At 44.4% G+C, this 20,140-nt stretch overlaps 1 protein-coding gene across 3 annotated transcripts in view; it reads left to right on the top strand.

The window, feature by feature from the left end:
* The first annotated feature begins 3 nt into the window (after positions 1-3).
* The window catches only part of PSMC3 (proteasome 26S subunit, ATPase 3), a 38,807-nt gene continuing 18,670 nt past the window's right edge, over positions 4-20,140 (top strand). The window contains exons 1-12 of one of the 3 annotated variants that reach the window (XM_048854274.2): positions 4-131; positions 480-560; positions 12,207-12,332; positions 15,051-15,155; positions 15,874-15,936; positions 16,553-16,690; positions 17,137-17,280; positions 17,934-18,082; positions 18,629-18,725; positions 18,865-19,010; positions 19,206-19,287; positions 19,455-19,583. In XM_048854274.2, coding sequence (XP_048710231.1) covers positions 42-131; positions 480-560; positions 12,207-12,332; positions 15,051-15,155; positions 15,874-15,936; positions 16,553-16,690; positions 17,137-17,280; positions 17,934-18,082; positions 18,629-18,725; positions 18,865-19,010; positions 19,206-19,287; positions 19,455-19,565 — 1,332 coding nt within the window. In that variant the 5' untranslated portion in view covers positions 4-41 and the 3' untranslated portion in view covers positions 19,566-19,583. The other 2 variants (XM_048854273.2, XM_048854275.1) reach the window with 2 other exon arrangements.

Below are 20,140 nucleotides of genomic sequence, written 5' to 3'. Positions count from 1 at the left end.
GGGGCGCCAGGCCGCGGGCCCCGCCCCTGCCCCGCACGAAGATGGCGGTGAGGATGTCACTCAGCAGATTTGGGTGCTGTCACGTGACTAATCGGAGGCTGCGGGTTTTTTTTCCTGCACGACAGATTCGAGTGAGGGCGGGCAAGGGAGAGTGAAGCGTCTGAGCGTAGAGGCGGGGCGGGGATCGTGCCGTGGGGAGGGCGGAATCTGTTGTCCCCGACTGCTGCCTTATTTACCTCCCCGGCCACTCGTCCAGGCCAAGATGGCGTCGGTGTGGGATGAGGCTGAGGTGAGGAGCCGGGCCCCGGGTGGGAGGTTGGGGAGCGGGCGGGACTCCGAGCTCGGGGGTACTAGCGCTGGGACCCCGGTCCCTGCCCCGGTCGAGTCGGGGTAGCGCCGTGTCCTTTCCCCGTGAGTTCGGCTGGCGGGCCGGGACGTGAGGGGCCTGGCGGCCGGTGACGGTGACTCTGTCCCCGCAGGACGGCGTGGGCGAGGAGGTGCTGAAAATGTCCACGGAGGAGATTGTGCAGCGAACCCGCCTGCTCGACAGCGAGATCAAGGTGAGGTGGCAGCGGGCGGCGAGGGGGCTGTGGGCGCTGCCGCTCTCCCCCGCCCGGCTCTGAAGGCAGAGCGGCGAGAGCGGGGGCTGCTGGCCAGGCACCCAGTTCCAGCCGCAGCAGCAGAGAAGCTCCTGGGCCCAGCTCTTTGCGGTCACTGCTCCCGCAGGGCTCTGCCAGCCTGGAGCCGGGTCCCCCGCCCAGGTAGCTCTTAAGGGCTCCTGAGTAGCCAGTGCCCTGCATTAGCATGCCCGGCTCCAACTTTTGGCCCCCGACCAGGCCAGGGGGCGGAACCACGGAGAGGGGGGCTGGGCCGGGCCTATTGGCAAGGGGAACACAGCCCCCATAATTTACTGTCTGGTCCATTTACTGTCTGGTCCATTTCAGCCGGCTCCCTCTACACGCACCAGGAAGAGGCTGGTGCCCCTTGCCTGTTCCCCGAGCCTCCCCCACTGCCTTCCAGAGCATCCCTGCACCTCTGCCTTCCCCCATAGGTACACCCACTGCTCCCACAGGAGGCCATGGAGTATGTCCCGGTTGCCCTATATACCACTTCCCAGGCCCTACTGCTGCCTGCACTGCTTCTTTATTTCTGTTAAGTGCTGTTGATGTGCTATGCTGCCTTCTGCTGTACACAAGATTCAAAAGGAGTCTGCAGTGTAAAGACAAAGATAAAGGCAGATGTATTGGGAGACCCAGAGCCAGGACTGAATTTATGTTGTTTTATAATGAAATGATGACGTGGGAATTGTATTCATTAGAAGCAAATTGTTGCTCTCCCCACTTGGTACTTCACAGAGTCCCTGGAAATTATAAGATATAAATGGATAGTAAGCAAGTGAGGAACTGTGGCAGGGGGAATTAGCAGGTGGGTTGCTAATGCTATTAATGTTGTTTAGAATTTTAAAATATTATCTTCTAGTATTTTGCTGACACTTGGGAGGAAGGCCTGGGCTTGTAGACCATTTTGGAAGAAGTACATTTTCAAAAAGGACTCTGAGCAGATTCTAGGTGCAGAGATGAGTGTACCACATAGGATATAGTTAGTTGAGAACAGCAATGTAAAAAGACTTTGAGTGCTGAGGGAGATAAAAAGTGGAGACATCGTTGAGGAGTTTGTAGTAGTTCAAGGGGTTTGAAAAGGCTGTAGTTCTTCTAGTTCAAAGGCCCTTAAACTGTGGGGTGGGAATGTTTGGGGGAGCCTGGGCCAGCCGCTGCAGGGGACAGGGAGGAAGCGCCTCTCAGCTGCTGGCATCATGCCTTCCGGCTTGGGGACCAAGCTGCTGGCCTCAGCTCCACTCCAAGCTGCTGGCCTCAGCCCCATTGTCAGTTTGGGGACTGCTGTTCTAGTTCAGTATTTCATTTGCAGTAGTAGCTTGAATTAGAACATAAAAATGGCCATACTGGGTCAAACCCATGGTCTATCTAGACCAGTATCTTACTCTGACAGTGGCCAGTATAAGGGACTTCTAAGGAAGTGAACAGGACAGGGTAATTTCAAGTGGTCCAGCCCCTGAGATTCAGTCCAAGCTTTTGGCAGTGGGAGGTTTAGGGACAACCGGGAGCATGGGGTTGCATCTGTGACCATTTTGGCTAATAGCAATTATGAATTTGTCTAATTCTTTTTTTCAATGAGTTCCACAGGCTGACTCTGTATTTTGTGAAGAAGTACTTCCTTTTGTTTGTTTTAAACCTGCTGCCTATTAATTTCACCGGGTGACCCTTAGTTCTTGTGCTATATGAAGGGGTAAATAACATTTCCCTATTCATTTTCTCCATAGCATTGATGAATTTATAAACCTTTATCATATTGCCTCCCTCCCCTTAGTAGTCTCTTCTCTAAGGTGAACAGTCCCGTCATTTTAATCTCTTCTCATATGGAAGCTGTCCATCCCCCTAATCATTTTTGTTACCCTCTCTACAACATGTTCTAAATGTATTTTATGGGATGACCAGATCTGCACTCAATATTCAAGGTGTAGGAATACCATGGATTTTTATAGTGGAATTATAATATTTACTGTTTAATTATCTATCCCATTCCTAATGATTCCTGTCACTCTGTTAGCTTTTTAGACTGTCCCTGTAAATTGTGTAGATGTGTTCAGGAAACTATCCATAATGACTCGGAGATCTCTTTCTTGGGTGGTATCAACTAATTTAGACCCCATCATTTTGTATGTATAGTTGGGATTATTTATTTCTTATCAACATGGAATTTAATCTGTCATTTTGTCATCCAGTTTAGTGAGATCCCTTTGTAACTCTTCACAGTTGGCTTTGGACTTAACTATCTTGAGTAATTTTGTATTGTCTGCCAATTTTACCATCTCACTGTTCACCTCCTTTTCTTGGTCATTTATGAATATGTTGAAAAGCACAGGTCCCAGTATAGATCCTGCGGGAACCCCACTATTTATCTTTCTCCATTGTAAAAACTGATCATTTATTCCTATCCTTTGTTTCCTGTGCTTCAGAAGAAGTCATAAAAGCCTGCTTAGTGCTCCTAGATGTGCCCTACTGTATCACAGGGGGGAGATGCTTGTTCCAGACCCGAAGTGCTGATCAATATGTGCACTAAAACACGTGGACGAAGAGTCCTTGTATCTTTAGCACAACTGTTGTGACTGTGAAGTGCTAGGAATGTTGAAATAAATGTCAAATTCTCTTTCAAAACCTATAAAACAACATGCCCCCATATGCCTCCAATGTGCCTCCTGATATTTCAAGTTCTGCAGATTAATTCTGATTTTGATTGCATTTCCTCTTATCCATTTGAACTTTGCCACTTTTAATTTTGGTGTCCCTTGTGCTTATATTGTGGAACAGAGTAAAGAGGAGCTTAAACAGTCCTCAGTGGGGGAGGGATAGCTCAGTGGTTTGAGCATTGGCCTGCTAAACCCAGGGTTGTGAGTTCAATCCTTGAGGAGGCCATTTAGGAATCTGGGGCAAAAATTGGGGATTGGTCCTGCTTTGAGCAGGGGGTTGGACTAGATGACCTCCTGAGGTCCCTTCCAACCCTGATATTCTATGATTCTGTGTATCAGAATATTGCCACCAATGTTAAGGTGGCAGAAACCTCTCCATCGAGCCCTTACTTTCTCTTACACAAAATGCTCAGCATACCATTTTCCAGGATGGATTGATTTAAATCAAGGCAGTTTAAATCTCCAAGTGGAAAGCCTCAATTAAAATAATCAATTTTAATAAACTTTTCCATTTGTACTTTAGTTATTTTCTAAATAAAGTTGCAGTTTCCTTCGTTGGTATAACCATTAAAATGTTGATTTACAACTGAGCAGAGCCTTTACACTAGACTTACTGCATCTTTTTGCTAACTAGAAAGGTACACTGTGACTATATACATTTATTATTTTCAGATTCTTATCAATTGTACACTTCCAGTATATTAGAAAATGGTGAATGATGCTTATTTACTAGATATTATGCTTATGTTTTGTCATGTTGCATCCAGATGGTAACTGGAATTTAAGTAAACATGCAAAAACATCATATAACATTTATTTTTATGAAAGAAAGCAACCTTAAATGTTTTGGATGCACAAATGTGTCTGATCAAAATGTGTTTCATATTTACAACTAGGAACAAGAGGGATTAAATGTAGTCAGTGAATTAAACTGATTATTTCAGGTCCGCCTGGAAAAAATTTCAAATATGTCTAAGAGAATGTGATTGGAGCTTAAGTTCCTACTCTCTTATGTCTCTTGAATATGAGATGAGTCTCCCAAGTTACTAGTAGATCTCATCCCCTCCCTCCTTGTTTTTATTCAGATGCTGGAAGAGCAAGACAACTTTTCCTGCTTTTTCAGTTCTTAGTCAATTACTCTATTTTAAACTAATTAGTCCAAATGGAGAAAATATTTTTTCTGTGCCTTCAGAAGAGGCTACTGCTGTCAAAAGCTGGTTTAGCAGTTCAAAAACACTTGTTTCATGTGCTTAGCTAGACTTCCACCAATTCTAGACTTCCACCACTTCTTTAAAATATTAGCAAACATGCACTGCTTGAATGGTTCACCTCCAACCCTGCAATTTATTATGTTGGCCTGATTAATGGGTGATTATTAGATGCACGTGTCATAGCAGCATCTTCTTCCGCAGTTAGGCCTCTAACCTGGTACTTTGGTTTGAGAATATTAGTGAGAAAATGAGGTGGAGTAAGTGCTTGATCAGTCCACTTCGGTATTGCCTGTAGTTTAACTTTGTTGCAGGGTATTTCTGTCTTCAGTCTCTTGAAGTTTTTTCAGTTTTTCAACAGCAACATCAATACAGCAGCAATCTTTCTGAATTTTTCCATGACTATGGAAATAGGTTTAGTGTATTCAGCGTATCTTCTACATTTCTCCTTAGTCCAATGTTGACTACTTTGGCTGTGGTAGTTCCATCTCTGTCATGATTTTCTTCACAAATTGTCATCAGAATAGGCCAGTTCTTAATAAATAGGCTGAAACAATCAACCACTGAATACCATTATACGTCTTCGGGGAGAATTGGTTTGTACCCTCCTGTTGTTTTCAGTGATGCTGAGGCAAAATGATTGTTACAGAAGTATTTTGCAATTTCAGCATTATTTTCCTTTACTCCTGGAGTTGTACTTAAGTCTTCGGTTAAAAGATTAATCAAATGAACACCTCACCCATATGTTATAAGTTTCAGGTTCTCTGCATTATTTTCTTCTATGTTTTTTCTCATTTTTGATACGTTTGCCGCATTGCGTGTGACAAAGCTATGCACTTGACACTTGAATTTTTGTTCACAGTTTGTTATAGCTTTTACTGCTATTTCTTTTATGTATTCTGTTGTATTGTGGGTAGGGGGATTTCCTGATGTATCAGTTGTTTCTGTAAAATAGTAAGCCCTATCTTCTGTGTCACAAGCACATATTACTGGATTATTGTGCCCATTGTTCCACCCATCAAGACTCAGATTAACAAATTTTCCATCAATATCTTCTTGTACACTGTTCAGTTTCCTTCTCATACACTGTATCCAGCTACTATCTAGCAATGTCTGTTGTGCCAAGTGGAGTGTAGCTTGGCCGTAATGATTGAACCATGTCGGTGAAATGTTTGTTCTAAACAAGATGAAAGGGAGAACTTGTTGCATAAAGCAACTGAGCAATCTATGGTGTTCTGCTGGAGTTTGCTGGTTCTGATTACAAACTTATCCATGGTTTTACTGGATGATTATGTTGGTAATTTACTGTCTGACATATGTTTGGTCGCATATCATAGAATATCAGGGTTGGGAGGAGGTCATCTAGTCCAACCCCCTGCTCAAAGCAGGACCAATCCCCAACTAAATCATCCCAACTAGGGCTTTGTCAAGCCTGACCTTAAAAACCTCAAAGGAAGGCAATACCACCACCTCCCTAGGTAACCCATCCCAGTGCTTCACCACCCTCCTAGTGGAAAATTTTTTTCCTAATATCCAACCTAAACCTCCCCCACTGCAACTTGAGACCATTACTCCTTGTTCTGTCATCTGCTACCACTGAGAACAGTCTAGAGCCATCCTCTTTGGAACCCCCTTTCAGGTAGTTGAAAGCAGCTATCCAATCCCCCCTCATTCTTCTCTTCTGCAGTTCCCTCAGCCTCTCCTCATAAGTGATGTGTTCCAGTCCCCTAATCATTTTTGTTGCCCTCTGCTGGATGCTTTCCAGTTTTTCCACATCCTTGTAGTGTGGAGCCCAAAACTGGACACAGTACTCCAGATGAGACCTCACCAATGTCAAATAGAGAGGAATGATCACGTCCCTCAATCTGCTGGCAGTGCCCCTACTTATACAGCCCAAAATGCCGTTAGCCTTCTTGGCAACAAGGGCACACTGTTGACTCTTATCCAGCTTCTCGTCCACTGTAACCCCTAGGTCCTCTTCTGCAGAACTGCTGCCTAGCCATTCGGTCCCTAGTCTGTAGCGGTCCATGGGATTCTTCCGTCCTAAGAGCATGACTCTGCACTTGTCCTTGTTGAACCACATCAGATTTCTTTTGGCCCAATCCTCTAATTTGCCTAGGTCCCTCTGTATCCTGTCCCTACCCTCCAGCGTATCTACCACTCCTCCCAGTTTAGTGTCATCTGCAAACTTGCTGAGGGTGCAGTCCACGCCATCCTCCAGATCTTTAATGAAGATACTGAACAAAACCGGCCCCAGGACCGACCCTTGGGGCACTCCGCTTGATATCGGCTGCCAACTAGACAAGGAGCCATTGATCACTACCCATTGAGCCCGACGATCTAGCCAGCTTTCTATCCACCTTACAGTCCATTCATCCAGCACATACTTCTTTAACTTGCTGGCAAGAATACTGTGGGAGACTGTATCAAAAGCTTTGCTAAAGTCAAAGAACAACACATCCACTGCTTTTCCCTCATCCACAGAGCCAGTTATCTCGTCATAGAAGGCAGTTAGATTAGTCAGGCATGACTTGCTGTTGGTGAATCCATGCTGACTGTTCCTGATCACTTTCCTCTCCTCTAAGTGCTTCAGAATTGATTCCTTGAGGACCTGCTCCATGATTTTTTTCCAGGAACTGAGGTGAGGCTGACTGGCATGGTGTTCCCCAGATCCTCCTCCTTCCCTTTTTAAAGATGGGCACTACATTAGCCTTTTTCCAGTCGTCCGGGACCTCCCCCGATCGCCATGTGTTTTCAAAGATCGTGGCCAATGACTCTGCAATCTCATCTGCCAACTCCTTTAGCACTCTCGGATGCAGCGCATCTGGCCCCATGGACTTGTGCTCGTCCAGCTTTTCTAAATAGTCCCGAACCACTTCTTTCTCCACAGAGGGCAGGTCGCTTCCTCCCCGTGCTGTGCTGCGCAGTGCAGTAGTCTGGGAGCTGACCTTATTCGTGAAGACAGAGGCAAAAAAAGCATTGAGTACATTGGCTTTTTCCACATCCTCTGTCACTAGGTTGCCTCCCTCATTCAGTAAGGGGCCCACACTTTCCTTGACTTTCTTCTTGTTGCTAACATACCTGAAGAAACCCTTCTTGTTACTCTTAACATCTCTTGCTATGAAATATTAGACATTGCAGATGTTGGATGTTCATAACACCATACATCTAAGCTGGCTCCTGAATCAAAATGGTGTGTGTGGTTTTTAAAAAAAAAAGTCACTTTTAATCATTGAGTATTACTCAGTGTACTGCTTTAAAAAAAAGAGATTGTAAATGAAAGATTCCTCCTCCTGCATCTGTTTGTACCACTGTTAAAATGATATTTTTATTATAAAATCATAAGGATAATTTAAATCTATTTAAACCCTTGTCTCCTAGCAACATACCCAACAGCTTTGGGGGGGACCTACATTTTTAAATATTAAAACTCATAAATGCCTAATAAAACATGACTTCTAAATGGGAAATCTCCAGCTAGGATATTTTATTATATTGAGCAATAAAAAAAATCATTTCAGAAGTCCAGCAATAACAGTAAAATGTAATTGATAAATACTCCCACAACAAACTAACATACCAATTATATTTTAAACACAAACATTTTGACAATCATAAGCAATACCCCCAAAACACACACTTATTATCATAGTCTGTTATCATTTATTAGCATAGTAAGACACAGTAGGCAAGCTGTAAGAATTATGCAAAAATAAGATTACTAACAGGTTGATACAGATAGTTCAGACATGTCCACATCATCTTCAAAGTCACTGCCTTTTGAGGAGCATTTTTCATGTTTCACTCTGACAAGCAGCCTTGTATTTCTTTGTTGCACTGTTTACACTTGGCACATATTCCTTTTTTACCCAGAGGTACAGTAATTTCTTGAAAACATTCCCAAATAGGGTCTTTTTTATGACCTGCAGCCATGGCAGTTTTTTCCTCCAGTTCTCAGGTGTTGAAATCAACACTAGAGGCCACACTCTGAAGAATGACAGGTTTCAGAGTAGCAGCCGTGTTAGTCTGTATTTGCAAAAAGAAAAGGAGTACTTGTGGCACCTTAGAGACTAACCAATTTATTTGAGCATAAGCTTTCGTGAGCTACAGCTCACTTCATCGAATGCATCCGATAATTTGTTAGTCTCTGAGGTGCTACAAGTACTCCTTTACTCTGAAGAATGTTGTCTTTTCTTACCACAGCCTCTTGCTCTGACATCAGGTTGCTCCTCTCTGGTTGCACATGCTGCTGCTCCTTCCTTGTTACATAACTCCCCTACCTCTGAAAAACAAAAGAACTAGCAACAAACCAAGACTTCTGCTCATATAACTCACATGCCTTTTACACTGATATATTTTTTTTTTTATTTAACCACAAAGATGGAGGCCGTTGAGAAATTAATGGATTTCTGTTTGTATCTGTCTAGTAGATATTGAAGGAAACAGTTACTTGACGTGTCCAGAATCATCCAGAAGCAAGGGCTATTATTTACTGGGTAGATCAGTCAGTGTCTTTCAATGAGCTGGAGAGTAAGTTTCCATGGTGGGTGGAGTCAATATTTCTAATTTGAGAGCTGAGGCAATCAGAAATCAGGTAGGAAGAAGCTATAAAATAGGAGTCTGAGACCATTCAGGTGGGCAAAGTGATGATCCTGATAAGGATACATGACTGTGTCTCCTGGAGTGAGAGACCAGATTCCAATGCCTGTGATGACTTTGCGACTCTCTTGTTCTCAGTAATACAGTTCCTGGGTCCCCCACAGGATCTTAATACAGTATATGACCTACTGTGCCATATTTATAAATTTTGATCTCAAAAGTTAGATGTTTTTCCTCTGATTCTTTCTATATCTAGAGAACCAGCCTTTCAATGCAGAGTTTTTGGTAGAGGCTCGTGGAGTCAGCATATTTAATTTTTATTTAAATATTTAAAGAGATTATAATAAATTTAAGTCTAACACATTTTGTGTTTAAATTCAGATTTCATTTTAAACAGGTTTATTTAAAAAAAGAAAACTTACTATAACTTAAATAACAAAATAAAAAAAAATTTATCCACTCTGTTTCTTTTAATATTTCTCTAAATCACGTCTCCAGGTGCTTGTTTCCATGGGTGCTGAAACAATTCGTATAGTGAGGGTGCTGAGAGCCACTGAACCAAACTAAACCCTGTGTATGATGGAAACCACTACAAGCCAGTGGGTGCGGCAGCACCTCTAGTTCCAGCACCTATGCTTGTATCCTGTCATAAGCAAATTTCTGTAGATTCACTGTAGCATAATCCTACAGTGTTAGAAAATGATTAGGGCTGTCAATTAATGGCAGTTAACTCATGCGGTTAACTCAAAAAAAATCACAATTCAAAAAATTAATCACAATTAATCACTTTAATCGCACTGTTTAAATTTCAGTTGGTATTCTTTTTAAATATTTTGGATGTTTTTCTACATTTCACATATATTGTATTTTGTGTTTGAAATCAAATTGTGTACTTTTTATTACAAATATTTGCACGGTAAAAATGATAAAAGAAATAGTATTTTTCAATTCACCTCATACAAGTACTGTAGTGCAATCTCTTCGTTGTGAAAGTGCAATTTACAAATGTAGATTTTTTTTGTTACATAACTGTACTCAAAAACAAAACAATGTAAAACTTCAGAGCCTACAAGTCCACTCAGTCCTACTTCTTGTTCAGCCAATCACTCAGACAAACAAGTTTGTTTGTATTTACAGGAGATAATGCTGCCCTCTTCTTCTTTATAATGTCAGCGGACAGTGAGAACAGGCATTTGCATGGCACTTTGTAGCAGCATTGTTAGGTATTTACGTGCCAGATATGCTAAACGTTCATATGCCCCTTCATGCTTCGGCCACCATTCCAGAGGACATGCTGATGACGCTTATTAAAAAAATGTGTTAATTAAATTTGTGACTGAACTCCTTGGGGGAGAATTGTATGTCCCTGCTCTGTTTTACCCGCAATCTGCCATATATTTCATGTTATAGCAGTCTCGGGTGATGACCCAGCACATGTTCGTTTTAAGGACACTTTCACTGCAGATTTGACAAAATGCAAAGAAGGTACCAATGTGAGATTTCTAAAGATAGCTACAGCACTCAACCCAAGGTTTAAAATTCTGAAGTGCCTTCCAAAATCTGAGAGGGACGAGGTGTGGAGCATGCTTTCAGAAGTCTTAAAAGAGCAACACTCTGATGTGGAAACTACAGAACCTGAACTGCCAAAAAAGAAAATCAACCTTCTGCTGGTGGCATCTGACTGAGATAATGAAAATGAACATGTCTTGGTCCGCACTGCTTTGGATGGTTTTTGAGCAGAACCTGCCATCAGTATGGACGCATGTCCACTCAAATGGTGGTTGAAGTGTGAAGGGACATATGAACCTTTAGCACATCTGGCACGTAAATATCTTGCGACACTGGCTACAACAGTGCCATCAGAACACTTTTTCTCACTTTCAGGTAACATTGTAAACAAGAGGCGGGCAGCATTACCTCCTGAAAATGTAAACAAACTTGTTTGAGCGATTGGCTGAACAAGAAGTAGGACTGAGTGGACTTGCGGGCTCTAAAATTTTACATTGTTTAATTTTTGGATTCAGGTTTTTTTGTACATAATTCTACATTTGTAAGTTCAATTTTCATGATAAAGAGATTGCATTACAGTATTTGTATTAGGTGAATTGAAAAATACTATTTGTTTTTTTACAGTACAAATACTTGTAATCAAAAATAAATATAAAGTGAGCACTGTACGCTTTGTAGTCTGTAATTGAAATCAGTATATTTGAAAAACGTAGAAAACATCCAAAAATACGTAAATGTATTCTATTATTAACAGTATGATTAATTACGAATAACTTTTTAATTGCTTGATCGCCCTAAAAATTATCATTGATGTCGAGCACTGTTGTGCTCTGAATGGTAGAAATGTCAAAGGAAACTTCCTTTCCCTGAGAGGTGAAAGACGGTGAATTTGAGGGAAGCATGAGTTTGCCATTGGATAGAAATCAGTTAATTCAGATCTAAGTAGAATCTCCCTCGGAGAGATTAGTCGGTATCATGGTGTTTTCCAGGGATACGAGCCTCTTCCTCTGGGGGCAGAAAGTGAGCAAATAAGACCACACTATAGATAGCAAGGCAGAATTTGATTATTTTGTTAGCTACAATCCAAACCAAAGTTGTATTAATCTTTATTTTTAAGCATTTTTTCCAATTTTTATGCACTCACTGAGATCTCTGAGTTGCCTTCAAAGAGTTTTGTGCAAGAGGCAGGACTGATGATCCAGGCTTCTCAACATTAACCTGTTCCAGCATCCGGAAGCTGTTTTAAAAGTGATTTGCAAATTCTCTAATCCCTAAATGCAGGAACAAGTGTGGTGCTTGAATGTGCCAACTGATGAGAGTTAAGATCTGAAAACGATTCTTCCAAAACAAAGTCTCCTCCTCCCGTGAGAAGGAATTCAAATTCCTGAATAGTTTTAGAATTCTTCAGATGGCATCAGGAGGAAATGATTTTTGGGGCACTGATGTATACCTCAATCCCTAAAGTCACACTACTTAGGGCAAAACAGATTAGGCTAACATTTTCCCCTCCTTCTTCCAAACTGCCTCCTGGGATTCATTCTGATCTTCTGATTGTGTGATGCATGTATGTATTTGTTGCTTTGTTCTGCTAATGTTAGCACATTCCTAACTTGTGCTGATTTCAGATAATGAAGAGCGAGGTGCTGAGAGTTACCCATGAGCTGCAGGCCATGAAAGATAAGATCAAAGAGAACAGTGAGAAGATCAAAGTGAACAAAACCCTGCCTTACCTCGTTTCCAATGTCATCGAGGTGAGTGTTGTGCCCTTTTGGAATAATGTTAGGCGTGATACCCTATTGGGAGCACAGCTTTTAACTTTAAAAGGTGCCTTCGCTAATTGGAGGCAGGGGGTCAGTGGCTGGAGCAGAGGACTGTATGTAGTGAATCCATGTGAGTTGGGACCAGTGACTTCCTCCTTTTGTTTCTCAATCTGTAAAATGGAAACAGTTAGCAGATACTGATGTGTAAGGCCTGGTCTACACACGCTTTTTGTATTGATTTAACTATTTTGATTAGGGGTGTAATTTTTCAACTGAAATAGTTTGTGGTACCAGGTGCAATTCCCTCAGTATAAAAGTGATTATACTGAGGGCTGGCTTACACTAGGAAGTTAGGTTAACCAAGCTACATCCCTCAAGGGTGTGAAAAATTCAGCCCGAGAGATGTCGTTAAGCCAACCTAAGCCATGGTGTAAACCGCACTAGGTCAATGGAAGAATTCTTCAGTCAACCCTGCCTATTGCCTCTCGGAGGTAGATTTACTGCAGCAACAGACAAATTCCTTCTATTGTTGCAGCAGTTGTCTACGCTGAAGCACTACAGCGACGCAGCTTACTCCTGGGCGAATTCTGCGCCACTGCGCATGCACAGAATTTATATCCCCACAGATTTGTTTGCTTCCCCGCAGAAAAATGACTTTCTGACAGGGAAGCAAAGGGAAGCCAAAAGAGCAGTCATGCGCTCCTCCCCAGCAGTATGTTTTGGGTGCCCAGGGCACGGGACGGGGGGGGTGGGGTCTGGGGAAGACCCAGCTGGTGGCTCCTACCTTGTGCTGGACTCAGCTGCTAGTCCCGGTTGGGCTGGGGAGGACATGACTTCCCTTTCCCCTAAATGGCATCTGGGGCCAGGTCAGACCCACCCCCAGATTTCTCCCCTAGCTGCAGGAAGCTCTGGAAACACCTTAACCTCTTCTTCCCCCCACTCCCCTGCTTCCTGCACTCAGCTGCAGCGGGAGGGATCCCTGTACCTGGAGCTGCCCCCCCATCTGTCCAACCCCCATGCATCCAGACCTTCATACCCAGACCCTCCCACCAAGCCTCATCGCCCCCCTGCCCCCCGCACTCTGGACCACCCCAACAAACCCTACTCCCCATTGAGCCCCCCCCCCCAGTTTAGCCCCAACCACCTTCACCTGGACCTCCCTGCAGAGTCCCATTACCATTGCAACCAGAACCCCACAGCAAGCCCCTATTTATCCAGATCCCCCCCCCCCCCAACCAGATCCCGCACCGAGTTTGCCCTGCACAGAACCCTCTCAACCCACACCTGGATCCCCCCACACTCAGCCCCTCCACACTTGGATCCTGCCTTGCTGAGCCTGCCCACACCTGGTGCACTGCCACAGAGTGGCAGGGCCCTGGGGTGTTTCTGTGGCAGGCCTGGTCCTTGCACTGTGTCAGGGTTATGTGCAGCCTCACTGCTGGGGGTGAGAGCTGCACAGTGATCTCCCACCTCTGTGAAGCCAATGGCCTATGCTCCTCAGTGTCATGCTGGAGCTTCCACATTTATTTGACAATTTTGCTGAATTTTTAAATTTTTGGCGTATAATGCCCTGAGGAGTAGCAACTGTACTATGCTGCTATGTGTTAGACATATCCTGATATACCTTATTCCCCTTCTCTTATGGAAATAAGCTATAATAATATAAGTATTTTTATAGTGGTATAACTGCATCCACTTTAGGGAGGTTATCACTTAACTGTGTATAGTTGGTAGTACAATTTTTGTGAATTTTTTGTGAACACTAAGGGGAATGTCATTGACCTAGCCTTAAGTTTCTCTGAAGTTCCTTGCAGTCTTCTATAATTTTATCTTTGGATTTTGCCACCTTTCTGCTCACCTACTTTTCCAGATCAATATTAAATAAAACTGGTCCTTGTATGGTACCTTTGTGGATTCCTTGTTAACCTTTTTGCTGTGAAGAATCTGATCATTTATTCCTGCTCTTCTGTTTTCTCCATTACTTCAGCCCCTTGCAGTTAAAAAACTGAGTCAGATGCCCAAAGACAGATTAAATTCATGTTTTTGTCTTCTGATTTTTGGACTCCTCCAGACTACAATTCTGTCCCTTTAGCCATTTTCTCATTCACAACAGTATTTTGACCTGCACTCCAACTACTTAGTTTCCTTAGTAGACTGTTGTGAGTGACTTTGTCAAAGCCTTTTGAGAGTCCAAATAAATTATATCATCTGGTATTCCTTTATCTGTAATTTTTTGACATGCTTAAAGAATTCTAATAGATTAGTGAGGCATAATTTTCTTTTCCAGTAGTTGTGCTAGTTTGTGCTATCTGTCTTTCTCAGTGTTTCATAATTCTTTAATATTGTTTCAACCAATTTATGTGATACTAGCATTGGTTTGTTATACTGGAATGGGGAGGGTGCTAAGCACCACCAGCCACCACTCCTGTTCCCCAGGATTTTGCAGTGCCTTCCCCTGTGTTGTTGCCCTGTTGCTATGACAGGGAGCTCTGCTACTCAGGAAGCTCTAAATTCTCCCAGGGGATTTAACTACAGGCATAATCCTACCATTGGTGGATGATGGTAGACAGTGGGATGTTTAGTTTCCACTGCTTTGTGTGATTTTGAGCTAGGAACCCAATATCCGACGCCTTGAGATGTCATCCAGGAGTGGGATGGTTAGATGGGCCTGATTCTGTTTCTAATGATATCTTTTCTTCTGGTCTTCAGCTACTTGATGTTGACCCCAATGACCAGGAAGAGGATGGAGCAAATATTGATCTGGATTCCCAGAGGAAGGGCAAGTGTGCTGTGATTAAAACCTCCACACGCCAGGTGAGAGCCTGAACTTGTGTAGATGTGGGGAGTGATAGTAGGGCAGGGGTGGGCAAACTTTTTGGTCCGAGGGCCACATCTGGGTGGGGAAATTGCTTGCAGGGCAGGGGGTTGGGGTGTGGGAGGGGGTGCAGTGTGTAGGAAGGGGCTCAGGGCAAGGGGTTGGGGCAGAGGAGCGGTGCATGAGGAGGCTCAGGGCAGGGACTTGGGGTGCGGGATGCGGCAGGGGGCTCAGGGGAGGGAGTTGGGGTGCAGGATGCAGGATGCAGGAGGGGTTCAGCCTCCGGCCCGGCGCCACTTACCTAGAGCAGCTCCGGGGTGGCAGCGGCGCGCACTGGGGCCAGGGCAGGCTGCTGTCCCCATCCCCAGCCACGCTGCTCCACTCCGGGAAGTCGAGGGGGCGCTGAGGGCCCTGGGAGTTTCCCTTGCCTGTGGGTACCTCCCCCGAACCTCCCATTGGCCACGGTAACCTGTTCCTGGCCAATGGGAGCTTTGGGGGAGGTACCCACAGGCAAGAGCAGTGTGTGGAGTTCTCTGCTCTTCCACCCCCAGGGGTTGCAGGGACATGGTGTGGCCGCTTCCCAGAGCAGCGTGGCACCACAGAAGTGGCAATCCTGAGGGCCGGATCCAAAGTCCCGAGGGCCCGGATCCAGCCCACAGGCCATAGTTTGCCCAGCCCTGTTTGGTTGCTGTGCTTACATTGATTCCTTCCCCACAGACATATTTCCTGCCCGTGATCGGGTTAGTTGATGCAGAGAAGCTAAAGCCTGGAGACCTAGTGGTGAGTGGTTGCAATGTAACTGTCGGATATTGATCACATGATGTTAGCCAGGGAATCTGGTATTTGGCTGGATTACTTTCTCATGAAGAAATGATCTAAGCAGATTTTTTCTAAGGCCTTGTTTGGACAAGGATTTAATGGTGAGATATTAGCATGTGTTAACTAATGCATTTGAAAAGTAGTGTAGACAAGGCACACTGGGCCAGATTTCCAAAGGCATTTAGGTGCCTAAATATGCAGTTAAATGCCTAACTCCCATTTAAGTCAATGGGACTTAGGCACATAACCTGTTTAGTTGTTTTTGTAAATCCCACTAGGTGTGTCTGTGCATTTTTAGGCACCTGAATACCTTGATAAACCCCTTGCCTTTATCATGTCAAGTTAAAGCCTAGACGCCTTACTAGTCTTTTTAACTCATCCAGACCTTAAGAACCTGTCATGTCACAGAACTGCATCATTAATTTTTTTTTTTTATTGAGTCCTGATGCATGAGCTATTTATCTCTGTAATATCCTGACCCGGTGAGTCATCTGTAGGTGAACTATCTTCCTTAGTTGTTGCCTGAAAGGGCCTTTATCGAAAACTTCAGTCTAAGTTATTGCCTTTGTGTTTGCAGGGTGTGAACAAGGATTCTTACTTGATCCTGGAGACCCTACCTACTGAATATGATTCACGAGTGAAAGCCATGGAGGTGGATGAGAGGCCCACAGAGCAGTACAGTGACATCGGTGGGCTGGATAAACAGATCCAAGAGGTGACAAGCGGAGGAAGGATGGTCTAGTGGTTAGTCAGGGAATCCCACTTTCAATTTTCTGCTCCTCCACAGACTTCCTGTGTGACCTTGGACAAGACACTTAGTCTTTCTGTGTCTCTGATTCCCATATGTATCGTCAGGATAATAGCACTTCCTTACCTCATAGGCTTGTTGTGAGGATAAATACATTAAAGATTGTGAGGCACTCAGATACTATGAGTAATAGGGGTCATAAAAGTACTTAGAGTCCAGTCTGTGAATAACATGATCCCTACAGGTAGATCCCCCCCCCCCACCCCCCCCCGCCGCATTTGAGTTTGAAATTGAGGCAGTCTAGATCCACGGCGTCGGAGGTTAGGGATTTAGCTTAAGGGCTGGATTAGCAGCAGAGGTAGAGACTCTGATGGAAAAAGTTTTCTTTTCTTAATGTTTTTTTGTTCTTGCAGCTGGTGGAGGCCATTGTCCTGCCAATGAATCATAAGGAGAAGTTTGAAAACCTGGGTATCCAGCCCCCCAAAGGAGTGCTCATGTATGGGCCACCTGGAACAGGGAAGACCCTCTTAGCTAGAGCATGTGCTGCCCAGACAAAGGTAAGAGGGATTGAGTGCACAGACCTGCCCCACTAGGGTGTCATCTGAGTAACAGAATCCCCCTAGGGCAGAGGTTCCCAAACTTTTCTTATTGCGTACCCCCTTCCAGATCTACCAGCTGACAATGTACTCCTAGCCTTCTTCTCACTGATACTTTGTGTTTTCTTCTTAACATTACCTGTCTTTAGCCATCTGTCCATATTTCACTCTCAAGTACAGATATAGTGTGACATACCATCAGGAAAAAACCCTGACCAAGTTATGAGCTCAGTTAGTCTGGACAGTTGCTGGGCAACTGAACCTGCACTGTCCGGTGATTGGAGGTGAGGAGGCTAGATGTCAGCATCTCTGTGGATCTGTGTTCTCATTGGTACATCTTGAAGTAAATTAACTACTGTATTTTAGGTAACAAATTCCCACAGAGTTTTAAAGCTTCAGCTGAGTAGCCTATTATGAAAATGCAATAAATAAAATAAAATCCGCTGTTATGCAATTTCTCCCGCATGCTCCCTAGAAATGCCTCGTGCCACAGTTTGGGAACCCCTGCTCTAGGGTAAGGCATGATAGGCTCCAACCTGTGCTGTGAAGGGAGCAGAGAGTTGGTGCAATGTGGGCGAAGGAGCTGTATAACTGACTTGTTCTCTACCCTCCAGGCAACATTCCTGAAGCTGGCTGGCCCACAGTTGGTACAGATGTTCATTGGAGATGGAGCCAAGCTGGTGCGAGATGCCTTTGCACTGGCCAAGGAGAAAGCTCCTTCTATCATCTTCATTGATGAGCTGGATGCCATTGGCACCAAGAGGTGAGAGCTGCAGGCCATGCTGTAAGAACTGGAGTGAACTCCCAGGATCATGGGGTAGGTGGGGAGTTTTAGGATGTGGCTCTACCTGCGTGCAGTAAACCCAGTCTAATGGGTGGGGTCATTTCAAAAGCATATTTGTTTCCTTTATGAATAATTTGATCCTTCCTGCCAGCTCAGTCTGTTGCACAGCTATTGGGGCTGGGCAGCGAGAGCCACAAGGATAAGGCTCCTTTTTATTACCAGTAAACAGTGGTTCTACCTCAGGGCAAATCAATACTACCAACACTGTTAGCGGGCACCTACTAATGCTATTAACACCTACCATGCTGGCATAGACCATATTAACCAAATTAATTAATTTCTGGCTTGAATGCAAATGGTTTGGGCCCAGTGAGACCCAAATGATGCCCATGTACATTTTGGAAGACCAAAACATGAAAGAGAGGGAGGGAGGCTGGTGTTGGGGTATTCTAGGTGGTATGAGGGCACCTGGGGGAGTTACAGGCATGAGCAGAGTTGACTCAGTTTCCTGTATTCCTTCTCCAGATTTGACAGCGAGAAGGCTGGCGACCGGGAAGTGCAGAGGACCATGCTGGAGCTTCTGAACCAACTTGATGGATTCCAACCCAACACACAAGTCAAGGTAACTCTCTCCCTTCAAGAGGCAGCCCTGGTATTATCAAGCCCCAGTGGGGGGTTGCAAGCCCTTCCCGAGGAAGGTGATCTCATGGCACAAGAGAGCTGGTGGATCCTGCTAGGCTGGTATTCTTGCTTCTCTGTAGGTGATTGCTGCAACCAACCGTGTGGATATCCTGGACCCTGCTCTGCTCCGGTCTGGACGCCTAGATCGTAAGATTGAGTTCCCGATGCCCAATGAGGAGGCCAGAGCTAGGATTATGCAGATCCATTCACGCAAGATGAACGTCAGGTATGAAAGAGGAGAAGCCCAGCTCCTTGAGGGCCATTATGGAAAGTGTACCATAAATCTTTGTTCCTTAAGCCTGGGGCTGGAGGTGCTCCCTCCCCTGTGTAGAGCTTGATGCTGGGTGATTTAAGGACACTCTACACCTTGCTGTTGAATGGCAGTGTGGGGTTTTATGGGTTTGTTTTTTCTCTGTTGCAGCCCTGATGTGAATTACGAGGAGCTGGCTCGCTGTACAGATGACTTCAATGGAGCACAGTGCAAGGCTGTGTGTGTGGAAGCGGTGAGTATCACTTAACAGCCTGTTTCCTGCCCCCTCAGACTTCCACAGTAGATGTTAAGAAGGTGAAAAGAGGCAAGCTTGGGGTGGGATGGAGTAATTTACGACAGGTTGATCTGGTGCCAAGCCCATGCCCTCAGTCCCTTAACTACTCTCTCTCATTGGGGTAGGGGATGATCGCACTTCGGCGTGGAGCCACAGAGCTCACCCATGAGGACTACATGGAAGGAATCCTGGAGGTTCAGGCCAAGAAAAAAGCTAATCTGCAATACTATGCCTAATCTCTACACTGCAATCAGGTATTGTGGCCTTGGCAGAATTGGACAGGCTGGAATTCGAGAGGACTGGACTAAACAGAGGATGGTTAAGACTGGACTGTTTGGTCATATTATGTGCTGGAAAAAAAATAAAGCTTTTTTTTCCTCCTTTAAAAAAAAAACATTCTTGGCTAGATAAGGTTCATAATGCTACAGCTTGAAGGGAAAATAATTAATCCCCTCCATGAATGTGAAATTGGCTTTGAAGTCTTACATCTTAGGGTGGGAGTAATTGCTTATGTTTTAGAGCCACTTGCTGTGGAGTAGGAGTGACAATATATTTAATCCAAATAAACCATTGGGCAACAAGGTCCTCAACACATATACAATTCTTTCACTGCTACAGCCAGTGGAGGCAAACAGCTAAGCAGAGCCTGTCTAATGCTACACTAGCTTTAGCAGTCTTTTGTTAGGGTCATGTACTTGTCCCATACCACAAGCCTCTTTACCTCTCCTTTGCAAAAGACTGTTCTTACCTTCTTGCTCCCAGTTCCACCCAGGATCCTTCCCTCTTGGTGGCTGTTGCACCCCTTTCTCAA

This window comes from Caretta caretta, chromosome 6, assembly GCF_965140235.1.
Source record: "Caretta caretta isolate rCarCar2 chromosome 6, rCarCar1.hap1, whole genome shotgun sequence".
In the NCBI taxonomy this organism is placed as follows: Eukaryota; Metazoa; Chordata; order Testudines; family Cheloniidae; genus Caretta; species Caretta caretta.
The sequence above is the reverse complement of the archived record's forward strand: the minus strand, read 5'-3'. Positions and strand labels throughout refer to the sequence as shown.